Source organism: Hesperophylax consimilis, chromosome 29 (genome assembly GCF_061612785.1).
Source record: "Hesperophylax consimilis isolate HC1 chromosome 29, BYU_Hcon_1.0, whole genome shotgun sequence".
In the NCBI taxonomy this organism is placed as follows: Eukaryota; Metazoa; Arthropoda; class Insecta; order Trichoptera; family Limnephilidae; genus Hesperophylax; species Hesperophylax consimilis.
The window spans coordinates 11,385,274-11,399,261 of record NC_142864.1 but is presented as its reverse complement, the minus strand read 5'-3'; the positions used below and the strand labels follow the sequence as shown (position 1 = coordinate 11,399,261).

At 33.6% G+C, this 13,988-nt stretch overlaps 1 protein-coding gene across 1 annotated transcript; it reads right to left on the bottom strand.

Annotated features, from left to right (window-relative positions):
• Nucleotides 1-1,773: 1,773 nt before the first annotated feature.
• LOC149409879 (trypsin-7-like) lies at nucleotides 1,774-10,843 on the bottom strand. Its single transcript, XM_089649097.1, has 4 exons — nucleotides 10,683-10,843; nucleotides 7,478-7,733; nucleotides 3,092-3,241; nucleotides 1,774-1,926 (listed from the first exon to the last, which is right to left on the bottom strand). The coding sequence occupies exons 1-4, from the start codon at nucleotides 10,841-10,843 to the stop codon at nucleotides 1,774-1,776; spliced, it is 720 nt and encodes a 239-aa protein (XP_089505223.1).
• Nucleotides 10,844-13,988: the final 3,145 nt, after the last annotated feature.

Here is a 13,988-nt window from a genome sequence, read left to right as displayed (position 1 = left end):
TATAAGTGTTTAGTTTTTTTAAATCATTGGTTTTGCACTTGTTATTTTTTTCTACCTGAAGTCAGTCCACTCGAACAATTGGTTCGACAGTAATAACAATAATAATATTTGTATGATTTATACAGCTCCGTTTTATGCAAAATCACCCCAAGGGCGCTGTACAAATGTATAATACACTTCTTCAATGATCTACCAATTATATATAGAGATAATATACAGTACCATACTTACCTGGTAGGTCACTTGAGATTAACACTTAATTTACATTAACTAATTTTTTACTAGCAAAATTTAGATACAGGATTTAGGACATAATTTTAAAATTGGATATAATTGAACTTTCTCGCAGGAATTGTATATTTAATTTAAGGGTATGGCAGCTTAAAAAGGTAAGTTTTTACTTTAGACCTGAATTCTGTTGGACTTGTTATGGATCTTAGTTCCGGAGGGAGTTTATATCAAGCCTTCGGCCAGATACTCCGAAAGCACGATCACCAAACTTAGTATTTGGCTTGGGCTTAGGTTCCATCAGTCTGCCTACAGCTGATGATGTTGCTGATCTAAGATTTGACTGCCTCAGACCAGTGTTTTCCGGGACGCATAGTTCAGAGATGTAGGGTGGGGCCATTTGATAGATTTAAACACCATCCAGCACAATTAGTACTAGATTCTTTCAGGGCACTTGAGCCAGTGAAGGTTACGAAGGTATTCTGAAATGTGTGAATATTTAGAAACCCCGGTTATGAACCGTGCTGCTCCATTAAACACTGATTGAAGTTTGTCAATTTGATATTTTGGTAGACCCACTCGTTGTTCGTGTCGCATGACTTGACGTTTGGCGTATGTAATTATGTACCTTCGACGAGACTAGAATAAGAATGCCGAACAATGTTTTTTTTTCGACAGCGGTTTTTAGCGGCCTGGATTGGAGAATCGAGAGATTAGAGATCGTTATATTTCAAAGACGTTCTGACAGCGGTAGGAGAATTTATGTATATTTAGACTTTTCCAAAAAATCTGAAAAAGTGGAATATTTCTGAACGCATCCAAAAAATAAAAACGGTTTTTGAAAGGTGATCAAATGAGCTTCCAAATTTTACTGTAGGAAGTAAAAATATTTTTTTTTAAATATCTACATTTTTGATGCAAATATAAAAAAAGTTTAAAAACAGCTCACTTTATATTTTTTAGTCTAAATACTGAACTAAAATTAATCATAACGAATTAAATTAAACAAATGTATAAATAAAAATACTTTTACCTGACTTTTTATCGTTCCATATAGAAATGATTTGTAAAAAATTCACAATTTTTTATCGAATTGCGATTGCAATCTACGGATTTCACAAAGGTGCTGATTTTAATTTTAATTATTCTGTACTTAACATTTAGATTTCAATATAAAGTGTTTTTTTTCTAATACCTTTTAGATAGCATTTCTCATTATTATAGTAAGGGAAACACAACGATTTCTATGAGACCATATGAGCTGCTCCCAAAAGAGAACAAACTGAATTTACGGGTAATAGCTGTTTGTTCGCAAAACCGAACAAATTAGCCTGAGGGGTTAATAATAATAAATAGTTTGTAATATAAAACATATTTATTTAAGGCTTATATTATCCTTAAACCAGACAAGTATTTTACATTGCAGTTGAGTTAATGAAATAGCATCTTGATTTAGCACAAATAAATATATTTTTATACTTTTTAAAAGATTTACATTTATTTCAATGGAATTATTGTTTTCTTTTTCTCCCGGAAAAGGTTTTACTAATACTTAATACCAGTTACGTCTGCGATCCAATCTCTGACACTGGCTATCTTGGCGTAGACCCCAGGCATGTCGGCTTCTGCACAGCCTACCCCGAAGGAGACAATTCCGATGAGTTTCTTGTTGAACGTCAGTGGACCACCGGAGTCACCCTGAAAAATAAAGGAAAGTCATTATTTAGTGTTGGGAAGTAAGAGATTTAGATGGCAGTACATAGAGCTTGCGTGGAAGTCCGCAAGATGGAGCCAGTGGCCAGTAGTCGCCAGGGCCAGTGGGAATTCTCTCAGAGAAACTCACTGTTTCAGATTCCAATTAGCTAGCTACTAGTTAGGTCGACTATCGAGTCACCTTTATAATACGCGGAGTATTAATAAATCCCTGATTAATCTCAAAGAACCACTTATGTATTAATCCTTCCAAGAAGAGCTGGAGACCTGTTTGTACGAACACAACATTTAGTAAAATATTTTGGCAGAAATCACTAGAGATGGGTTTACTAGTAACCCATCATAGTATACAACAACTACTGACCCGGAGACACGTTGAACGCGCACCTAATATTTCTACAACTCGGAACGATTTGCCAGCCTCCGTGTTTCCTCCCTCCTACAGCAAGGGTATCCTTCCTCCCTCTTATCAAAAAACCCTCCATCCCAAAAGATGAGGCAGGCCTTAAGAGAAATTATTTTCCTCAGGCCTTCTGTGTTGAGTAAATGTAAAAAGTAATAGCAGAATTGATTATTTTATTTCAGACCAATGTTGGCCCGAAGCTATATGGTCATTGACAAAATTTAAGTGAAAGGCAGATGAAACTGCCTCATTGCTCAGGATCACGAACACCACTCCAAATCGTCCTTGTGTACAAGGATACTTTACTCCAGCGGTCTTGCGCTACATGGAGAGCCTCGAACAACGATATTCCGAACGCCTTTAATATTAATTTGCACTCCAAATCATCTGTGATCTTTCGCTGCTTCTCCTGCTTTCAAAAACTGTGTTTATAATCAAAAGTAAATTGCAATGGTGGTAGTAGCACATAAGCTGATCAACTGAGCGTATCACGTTTAATGTCCCCGATAAATTCACGACAGCTAGGCAGCACAGATTTTTTTTATTTATTAAAGAGGCAGGACCAAAATGAGGACAAATTCAAGATTAGATTAGTATTTTTTTAACACGATGATGCATCGCAACTGATTCAATAAATGTATATAATAGATTAATCTACTAGTAGGTATATGATTTATTGTAAATGTTATTAGAATCAGTGTTTAATAATCAGTGTTATTTAAAAGGTGTATTCAGAAGTTTATTTACCTGGCAAGTATCCTTTCCTCCTTTTTTGTATCCAGCGCAAAACATTCTTTCGCTAACGTAATTAGCGTATTCTCCCTGACCCTTAGTTTTACATTCTGCTGACGATATGACTGGTACCTCAACAGCTAGCAAGTGATTTGAAGTGGGACCCTATAAAAAATGAAAATATTGCAAAACAAAATAAATTACATTGACGAACCCGTGCCTTCTGATGTCCGATCAGGTTATCTGAAACCACTGATCTATGTCGGCTTATTTCCAACCCGCCAAATAATTCAATATGTACTAGTACCTCAATCAACAATTTCTGCTTATTATTATATCTTTTCCACCTGTAAACAATCAAACTTATTTTTGTAGGAAAGGCTTTGTTAGTGCTAAATTTCTCACTAGATGGCGTCGAGACATATTATATCTTCATTTTTTGGTGAAATATTTTTGACTTGTCAAATATTATTATTTTTTTAATGATAAACTAATGTTTATAAGACAAGGTTTAATGCATAGCATAAAGGATAACAAAAAATTATAAGCATTAATTAGTGATATTTCAGGCGACTAATTATTGCTTATAATTATTTGTAATTTGTTATATTTCTTTACCAGAGGGAGTACGACTACTACAAGTAGCTCTTTCCTTCTTACTTTCTCTTGGGAATGCTTAGAATGAATTAGATTGCTACACATTTCTACAAAATGACGGTTTGATGGTGGAAGGTTTGAAAACTACGTGTAGCATTGGTTTCTATGTTCCCGATCTATATCTCCGTCACCGACAACATAGACTGTTCTGTCTCCCAGTTTGCAGGACTAACTTGCCAATGGTCATTCCGGTGGGTAGGGCAATCTGAACAGATTGTTGAACAGAATCAATTCGGATATTGACACATTATATACATATTGATATTGCTTTCGGATTTCACAACGTAATACTAGAAGTCAGGATTTATTTCAGTGCAGAAATTTTGGGACTAAATATCATATGTATTCCTTTTTGCCCAGAATATAAATGGAAGGAAACAATATACCAAGTCAGAAGACATCTTCAATTTATCTTTAAACAAATATAAAATATTGTTAATTAAGCAATTCAGTTATGTACAATAAATAGTGTATATTTCTTAATATTCTCATGTAGAAGCCCCGAAAAAGAGAGTTAAAAAATAAATAATTATTTAACAATGAAATTGTTTTTAAATGGCAAAAGATAATAATATTGCAATAACTGTATAAGTATATTAAAAATAATTACAAGTGTTATTATTAATTATAGGTCGATATTAGTTCCTATCTAGGCAGATTGCCCGTTCTAACCAGGTAACCATGTAAAATTTTAAGTAACATTAATTAATATTTTTTCAGACTCCACCCTCCCCAAGCCAATCAACCATTTAGACAATTTGTCTCGACGCCATCTAGTGAGAGAGTTAGCACTTACAATGCCTTTCTAATATAAAAATAAAGTTGGTTGTTTTCAGGTGAAAAAATGTAACAAGCAGTAATTGTTGAATGAAACACTAGTATATATTGAATTATTTCGCGGATAAGAGATAAGCCGCCATAGCTCAGTGGTCAGATCTGTCGACTGGAAATCGAAAGGACACGGGTTCATGTCCCGTTGGCGTCATGTATCTTTTATCAGGAGATTTTTCAATGTGGATGAGTGTTTCAGGCTAATAATTATTGCTTATAAAATAATTGTTACCCTTTGTGCTATGCATAAAAAATCTTGTCTTAAACATTAGTTTACCAAAAAAATAATAATTAACCATTTAGTTATTATTGAACCGATAAAGGCTATTTTGCATGTTTTAATATTTAATTTTTGGGGATGTTATTATATAATTTTTGTCTCAGATATTTATACGACTTTTGATATTTTACCGTGAGTACCTACTTTTTAGTTAATTTTATTGATTTAATTATTTATTCACTGTCAAGAAATCGACAGTTTACATTTAATCAGTTTTTACATAAGTATTATATAGTGAAATAAAACCAATTATGGATTTCCTCCTTGTGACTTTACTTCTACTGAGAAAGCATAATATGGAATAAGTAAATTATATTTGTGAGAAAAGAATATGAATTAAAAAATTTATACAAAACAAAAGATTATATAAAACGAAAAATTTACAAAACAATACATTTATAGCCATGGAGAGGGGTTGTAGATATAAATCAAATCATAATAGAGATATAAAAAAGAGAGACATAAATATTATTCACAAACCATCAGAGAAATATTCTTTTATTAACCTCTTGTATTTTGTAAGTTCGCAACTGCAAATATCAACCTTGGATAATACGCTATTGTAATTATTGCATAGTCTGTTCAGGCAAGAATTCTGCTTGTATTCCATGTTTACACAAATTGTATGTACTACTATCTGACGTGTACCCGGCATTACTCGAGGACTTATTAATGGTTTGGGGTAAAGTTTAGAGGTTGTGTATCTGTCAACTGGGTGCATTTTAAATTGGGAAATACAATTACAGTATTTTTTAATTACAGTATAGTATTTAATTTGGCGTTCTTCGTTTTTGTGATGTATGGTAATACGTTGAGTACTTAAGCAATAGATGGCGCTGGCGATAAAGCTTACTCCAGAGTCCGACAGATGTCGTTGGAGTGTTACAATTACTTGTGAGATGAGATTGACAGGGAACAAGCTTCTCGAACCAGAGATAATTACCAACCCTCGGGTAATGAACAGTGTAGCTAAATCCAGACCTATTATTTGTAACGTAAATAAACGCAATTACAAGTAGAACCTTTTACTTTTTACAAAGAGTTCCTCACACTTAAATCTGCAAAGTAAGGCAGATATAACAGTTTTCTTCAACTATTTACTTACAAATCCTACATTGTCCTCACACATCTTTCTTCGTTCATCACGTTCGCGTTATTTTACTACAAATAATTATTGGATTCGTGTCTTTTCTAGCATTCACTTGATGTAATATTTCATGAAATCCATTGTTTTATTGTTAAAGGCTTCCAATTCGAGTCCATATCTCACTCCAGCGCATAAATAAAAGTTAAGACTTCCTTGGGCGTCTCCGAATTCTTCTATCATTCATTAATGTATACCACATTGTTACTTTAAAAAATCTACATTAAATTAACTTTAATTCGACTCTGTATCTCATTTATTTATTTATTTTATTTATTGCATCTCACTTTACATAAAACACATTTTTTTCACATAAAAAGCGACCTCACTAGGACTAAGCCTGTATCGAGGTTAACAATTTACATTTGAGTGAAGCAACCATAATAATAATCACTATAAAATTAAATAAAAAATAAGTATTAGATTCGTTACCAGATGGGTAATTTGACAGTATATTGTAACAATATTTGAACCATAACTAATCATTAATCATTATTCAAAAGAAGAAGCAAAGTAGATAATAAAGACAGATAGGTAAATAAACATTCCCGTTCAGAGATAATTTGTAAGCTTCCTCGGAAGTTCCCGACTTTTTTTCAATTAAAACTACTCACTAAACACTTCTGGCACTAATGAAAACAAATTTTAAAATTTTCAGTTAAATCGGTCCAGTAATTTAGGAGTCTATATTCATTTTTCTATATATAAGATGGGCCTCCATGGTTGTTAGTGTGGTTCCCATTTTTGTTTCATCAATAAGAGTCCTTTTTAACGCTACAAACGTTAATATTTGGTTTTACAGTATGGTGTTCTTAATAAGTCGTTCGATCTGGTGTTGTGTTCGGGGCAACGAAATGCAATCTTTTATCAATCACAGATGTGATGAATCAACAAGGCAGTTCACGATTTTGTATAAAACAATAAGTCATCAATGAGCAAGAATTTATTAATGCGAACGCAATATAACTGTATAATAATATCAGTATTTTTTTATCAAAATTATGCCCAACTCAACATCAGTCGGCACCTAGAGTCTCGATTGTAAGTTGACCACCTTATCTCAATAATTATGTCAATCGATAATGGAAGTTAATAACAAAAGAGGTGTTGTGCTATCTTTCTACTGTGATGAAGGAGGCCAATTTAAATATCCTGCTACCTCTCTGCTGATCTGATGATCTGATTATCGATGATCTGCTTTTGTTCATCCAGCGTAGCTTCTTTTAGCCACAGAAAAACATCTAACAACTTACAATACACTTGCGCCTCTTGGTCCTTAGTGGAAAACGTCCCAGTCGATGCTATCCAAAAACAATGCACGACTCTCCACAGCGGCGAGCCACACATCTTCGCCTTGTTATTAAGTATCTCTAAAATTGAAAGTTTTTACGTGTTTTCGCCTGTGGTTTGAAGTGGCTACAATAGTTCCAGAACCTTTCCAAATGTCTATGAATGTAAATGATTATATATAATACTGCATTCTACTTACTTCTTCGTAAGTGCTACCCCATCCCGTGACAGTTGCGTAAGTTCCAGCAATTACTTCATTTTCAGATCCAAGTAGAATTGGGCTAGTGAGTCTGTTTAACTTCAATGGGGTCTCCAGCTTCAGCAGTTGGAAGTCGAAATCAAATTGAAACTTATTATCTGCCTTTTTGTAATTGGGGTGAACTACGTGCTCTTTTACTTTGGACTTTTTAGTTCTGGATATGAAAGTGGAGCCGGTGTATACAACGTCGTAATTTCTGAAAAAAATTGGAACAAATTAACTAAATACATTACTATGCAATAGAACGAGCAAAAGTCATTTTGTCTAGTTTCCTCGTGACCTCTACTCTAATTTCCCTGGTAAACCAGAGAGGCGAGTCCAGTTCTACTTACGAATAAAGAATTATCCTTAACCTTAAAATGGAATCGAAGTTAACGCAAAAGTCGTTCATTTTAAGTATAACAATAACAATTATTTTTTCCTTAAGTAGTACTCGAATCGCCCATAGTTAACGAAAAAGACGTTAATTTTAAGGTTAAGGAATATTCTTTATCCTGTATTCAACCGGAATCGTCCCTAGTTAACGAAAAATACATTGATTTAAGACAATTCTTTATTGTTAAGTATAAACATTAAGGTTTAAGGAAATTTCTTTATCCTAAAGTAAGCCCCTCAAGTTACTTCACTCCTCACGGTTCTGTTTTACATGGATAAACGTCTTCCATGTAGATTTAAATGGAAACCAATGTCACCACTGACTTAATACCTTATGGCCCCACACATTTAACATGCCCTCTGTCCCTCTAAAACTTGGCTGACATTGTGTATCGCCATTCCATTTGAATTTCATAATTATGATGAAACATAGTTTTGAATAGGAAACTTGTTGTACGATTTGAAAGATTTTTGGATCACAAAACACACCCACATGCTGCAGAATCTAACATCTTACCGGCTGCGCCAGTATTATATAGTAATTAGTGTTAGGAACAAATCTTGGTTCTAGAACATTCCTTGAACGAATGCACTCTGTTCTAACATTACTTATGTTTATTAAATTGATACAACTATAATTTAAGGAATACTATTATTTTGGACTGATGTCTAACTTAGATGATGGTCTGGTGTAGTAAGAGGCTGATTGAAAACGGTCTACTCTATATAATGTCTAGCCAATTGTCGTCTCACTCTATCTAAGCTGGTCGTGTATTCTTCTATATGGCTGTGAGGCTGAAGAGATTGGGGAAGGGAAAGAGATGGGATAGAGAAGGTTTGGAAGCACCTAGATTTTCAGATCTGTTCACCAAGCCCGGCTCAAACCATTTCAGTAACAAACTATCAGTACAGGTCATTTCCTAACAAACTATCAGTACATTCAGAATATCCATGCAGCTGCCTTTACCCTAATGATTATAATGACGAAATGCGAAAATATTAGAATTTTTATGAACACCGACAGTTTGTTAGGAAACCTGTCCATTCATCTGTTAAAAGCCTGAAGTCCCATTTTCAATAGGAATACGAATAATTTGACAAGATTTTTTTAATATATTAGCAACATTTTATATAAGTAAGTTTTCTCTGTGTAGTTGCTTATCTTTGCAACACGAGTGAGGATAAAATAATAAAAATATAATTGTTGTATATCGTTGCACAAATCGTTAATTTATGGATTTGTTTTGTAATTTTTTCATGGCGGTTGAACAGATAACATTATTTAACAGATAAAGAACAAGTACTCAATGTCATCGTAAATAATTCGTTCATTTTTTTTCCAATCGAATCATATCTGTTTCCAATCGTTCTTTCATATAATTCTAAGGCAATTTTTTATTTTATCTATGTTCCTTTAATTTTAACATTGCTACCTCTAACTTGTTTCACTCTTATGTGGCCACATTTTACGCTAGAAAACTTACTGATATAAAACTTACTGATGTAAGTTCTGGGAAGGAAAAAGGTATGGTGGATGGGTTGAATCCATCCCTCCCTTACTGCGTTGCAAGACGATGGGTCGAAAGAGACCAGCTGGATCTCTAAATAGGCCTCTCCCGATCCAGCTGGTCCCGCAGCTAGTGGACAAACGCATCCACCCTCAAGTCCTAAACACACCTCACCCAATATACCCCTTATATATTATACTTATCAGAAGACAGAATAAACACGGCAAGACGAAGCAGTTAACCAGGATAACGAAGAGACCCCTAATGGGGAAAATACGAATCAGAAGTAATGGTAAAACTACCGTAGAACAAACCTCACCCTCCTAATACTCAGCTTAGCAAATACCCACACTCATACGTATTATAAATAGTCATTTTGAACAGAATCAATAGAACTTTTTAGGTAGCTGGCGCCTCCAAGCCAAGGATGACTACCAAACTCAACAACAGAGAAATCACACTTGCGATTTGTAAAGGGTAACTGTCACGCACAAGTATATCTGTGAGATCTGTACCATATGCACAGTGCACATTTTCTGAAAGGTTAATATAATTTTGGCTTAGAAGGAGTCCAGAGAGGTGATTGCCGTTCTACTTAAGGATAAGGAATAATTAACCTTAAAATTAACGACTTCTTCGCTGTCATTCGAGAGGACTGGATTCGCGGTAAACGAAAATTCGTAAATTTTAATGTTAAGGACTTTTACTTATACCTAATATAGTTTAGTGTAATAGAATAGGAACCTTCCCTTAGTTGCCAGATCTGTCATTTAAGATTAGAGTGCCTTTGTTAAATAAAAAAAGTACGAATCAGCAAGGAGTTAATACCTTCTTTTTGTGTTGTTGCCTCGTTGCTGAGGATTTTAACCGACCATATGTACCATATTCATCTATTATTTAGTCATACGTACTTGGATAAATTGGAGAACCGTGGACATTGATAATTGACACGCTTGTGACACTTAATCAATCTAACACATCGCTGATCTTTTATGCTTCTACGGACTTCCCCGTTGCAAGTGACCATTACAATATTCTCCAGATTTGAGTTCAAATATATATTATTATTTATTCAAAATATCTTAGGATAAGTTGTAGGTAGACAGTTGACAGTCTATATCGGATGCATAGGTCTTTCAGAATGGGGATAATAGTGCATATTCCATGGATTATTCTTATCCTGCACCACAGCACGTCATGACATGTAAACAAACATTTAAAAAAATATTAAATCAAGAAGAAGAAAATTTAATTTGTCCTACCCACAATGTCCAGCTGTGATAAGCCAATACTCGTTCAAAACCGCTGCCCCGCATATCATGCCGTAGTTGGCAGTATAAGGATACTCGACGATAGACACCTTATGACCACCGACAATCCTCAAAGCTAGGTCATCGTCACTGAGGAATGAAGACGCACTCATTACTTTCTTTTCATGCTGTGCGGTGATGTTGTTTTCTCCATCTATGGATAAGATATTACGAAAAAAAAATTAATAATAAAAAATATTAGCGTTGATTCTTCTCTCTCTCTTCTCTTTGATCTTGCTCTGCCTAATATTTTGTAATAATTCTGATTTCCCGCATTTCTGATATCTTTTGTCGCAACGATCAGTAAATAAATCTTTCATGTTTTTTCTGGTGACCTTTTTTCGTCTTGCCCAGTTTGCAGGGTATTAAAAATATTAATAAGGTCTTATTTTTAAAATGGATCGCTGTTTTGCATTTTGCATTTTTAGTGCGCTAGAAAATTTTGTATGAAGATTTCCAGGTGTTCAGGTGCGGTGCTGTTCCAATTACAAAAAAAATACATATAAAAAAAATTGATGCGATACGTCAATGATGCAATTTTTCCAATCATAACACCTAGCACACTCAAAAGTCACAAACCACCACTAAACGGTAAATCAATTTCTGATTAGCAAAACGTAAACTTGGTTATTTTAAAGAAAGACGTATAATTGTCTAAGTTGGTTTCCAGTTTCCATTATGAACTGGTTAAAAGAACTTTACATCTCCTAGTTTTGCAAACCATAAAAAAATATTTGAAACAGATCTCCCAAAACATGTAGGCATTTAGCTGACGTAAGCAGAATCCTGAATTTTCTTAAAACGATTTTTATTCAGTCCTTCTTCCCCCAGCTTTAAATGATAACATTCATACGAGACCAAATAAATTTTACATACGAGCAAACACCTATTTACTGATAACAGGTAAGATTTGTTTTCTAACAACGTACTTCAGCTTGTCGCTTAAGTTTTTTTTCAATAGTAACGGATTTTATTGGTTTTATTGGTCATATCTTTCAACAACAGTAACAAACCTAAATGTTTTTTCATGTGGTGTTATGAGACATATCAGTCATATATTTTTGAGTAGTCCAATCAAAAACAGGGTTCTTTCTTTCCTTTACGGTCTAAATTTGATACAAAGCCCACCAGCATTAAAGTTCGCGATTCGTCTCCAACATTCCTGTTTTAAAAATTTACGAAACTGAATTTTTTGACGAATCAAGCAATTCATCTTTTTATTTAATTCAAATAATCGTTACGATATTAACCAAATATAAAGTCACTCTTTCTTGTATTAAATGTTGACCACAGAGGTAGAAGATGTATATTTTTAACCATCCTGCTGGTAAATGAAAAATTTGAAAATATCATTGTTGTTTCTATAACGATGTATGATTGTTTAAGAATTTATATTTGAATCTTTTTTCTTGTAGTATTCGTCCACAAATTACTTACATATTCTTGTAGAACACATCAAAAACACTAACACAAATAACGGAGGCATATCGCGGCGGCCAGTGCACAATAAACTGGATTGAAATGCAGAACTTAACGCCTGTTATATTGATTATCATAAAACAATAAAAAAGTTATGATTATCGATACATACATTCATTGGACTCGCCTACATGGCTAACAACAAGAAGAAGAAAAATAAATTTTAACTTGTTCAGGCTTTCTTAGATAGGTCCATAGATGTTTTATATTCAAAATTTTGAACCTGTTTCTCGTTTCCGATGAGCATAATTTATGGTAATATAATGTATCAACCTCCGGCTGATACAGTTGCAAACTGATTGCAGGATCTCATCATATGGATACAATGATAACTTAACACACGTGTGGGTGTTTTATTCCTTTTTCCTAAATTATTAGGAATTCTACAAGACTCTTCGTCAAACCCCATCATATTTTTCTACTTAATTTGGTAATATTTTTTTATATCTGCCCAGTATAAACATAAGGAATTGTTGTTTGCAAAAATGTCCCAAAGAAGAGCAGAGAAGCTAGTGGTACTGATGTAGACTTTCCATTAACTAATAGCTTTATTTGCGTAACAAATCATATATTATTTGAACTTAGTGCAGTGAAAGGTTCCCTAATTATATAACCCATGTTTTAATAAGCCTTTTTATGCCCAGATTCAGACATAGGCTCCCCTCATAATATTTCTCCATTTATAATCCATCTTAAGCTATGTATCTTCTGTCTACTGCTGTCAGTTCTGTTCATATTATCATTACAACACGTCACTTATTTCTGTGGACCGTCTTGTTTTTTTCCCAGCCAAGGACGATACGTCTGATTTCTAAGCACTCTATTTTATTAATTAATTATTAATAGTTGCTAAAGTGAAAGGTATTTTGAAAACACCCTGCATTTTCAGAGAAAATCACTAAAGTATATTTCCACCGAGAAATTGCAATAAATTATGAATTTGTTTTTGAGAAACACAAGCAAGACGGATGAAATATGCAGTGCCAGGTACCCGATAATGTTATGAAGTCACTAAGCGGAATCAAGTATCAATAAAAAAATAATAGTAAGTTAGTTAATAATAATAGCTACCATAAATTACAAATTATTATAAAAAAAATGCTTAGCAACGCTAGTTTAGGCATATGCTTTGCATTTTCTCTCTGATTATTTTTTGTAATATCATATAGAAAAGAATTAGTTTTGATCCCAAAACATATAAATATTTAAAGAAGAGTATATCAGATAGCGCAATAAATAAACTGCCAGTAAGCCATAGGATATTTAGGTAAATAAATAGGATTTAAAAAATATATATTATTTGAGGACCCCAGTAACCAAGGTAAACAACAATATTTGACATTCATTTGAAAAAAATAAATTTTAAAGGTATATTTTTATGTTATCGTTTTTTTTTCTGGAACATAATATTTCATAGATTTGTAATGTTGAAAGGTAGTTGAATTGGAAATTATAGATTTGTTATGTCGAAAGGTAGTTTGATAAGAATATTTAATTTGGTCATATTGAAAATTATTTGTTGATTTGGTTACTGGAATGTAGCAGTAACTATACAATCATCTCCTAGTTGTTTTGCAAAATGACAACAATGTCATTTGCAACCAACGTAGATGAACAGGGGATTATTATGTCATCTGTACAGATGAACATGGATAGTCTAAGACCCCAAAAAACAAAAGCAGGTATTCCTAGACAACGTATGAAATGGACGAACGATGTCAATATGTTCATTGTTCGTTCATATTTTTATGTAACCAAACTAGAAACAGATATGTTGTT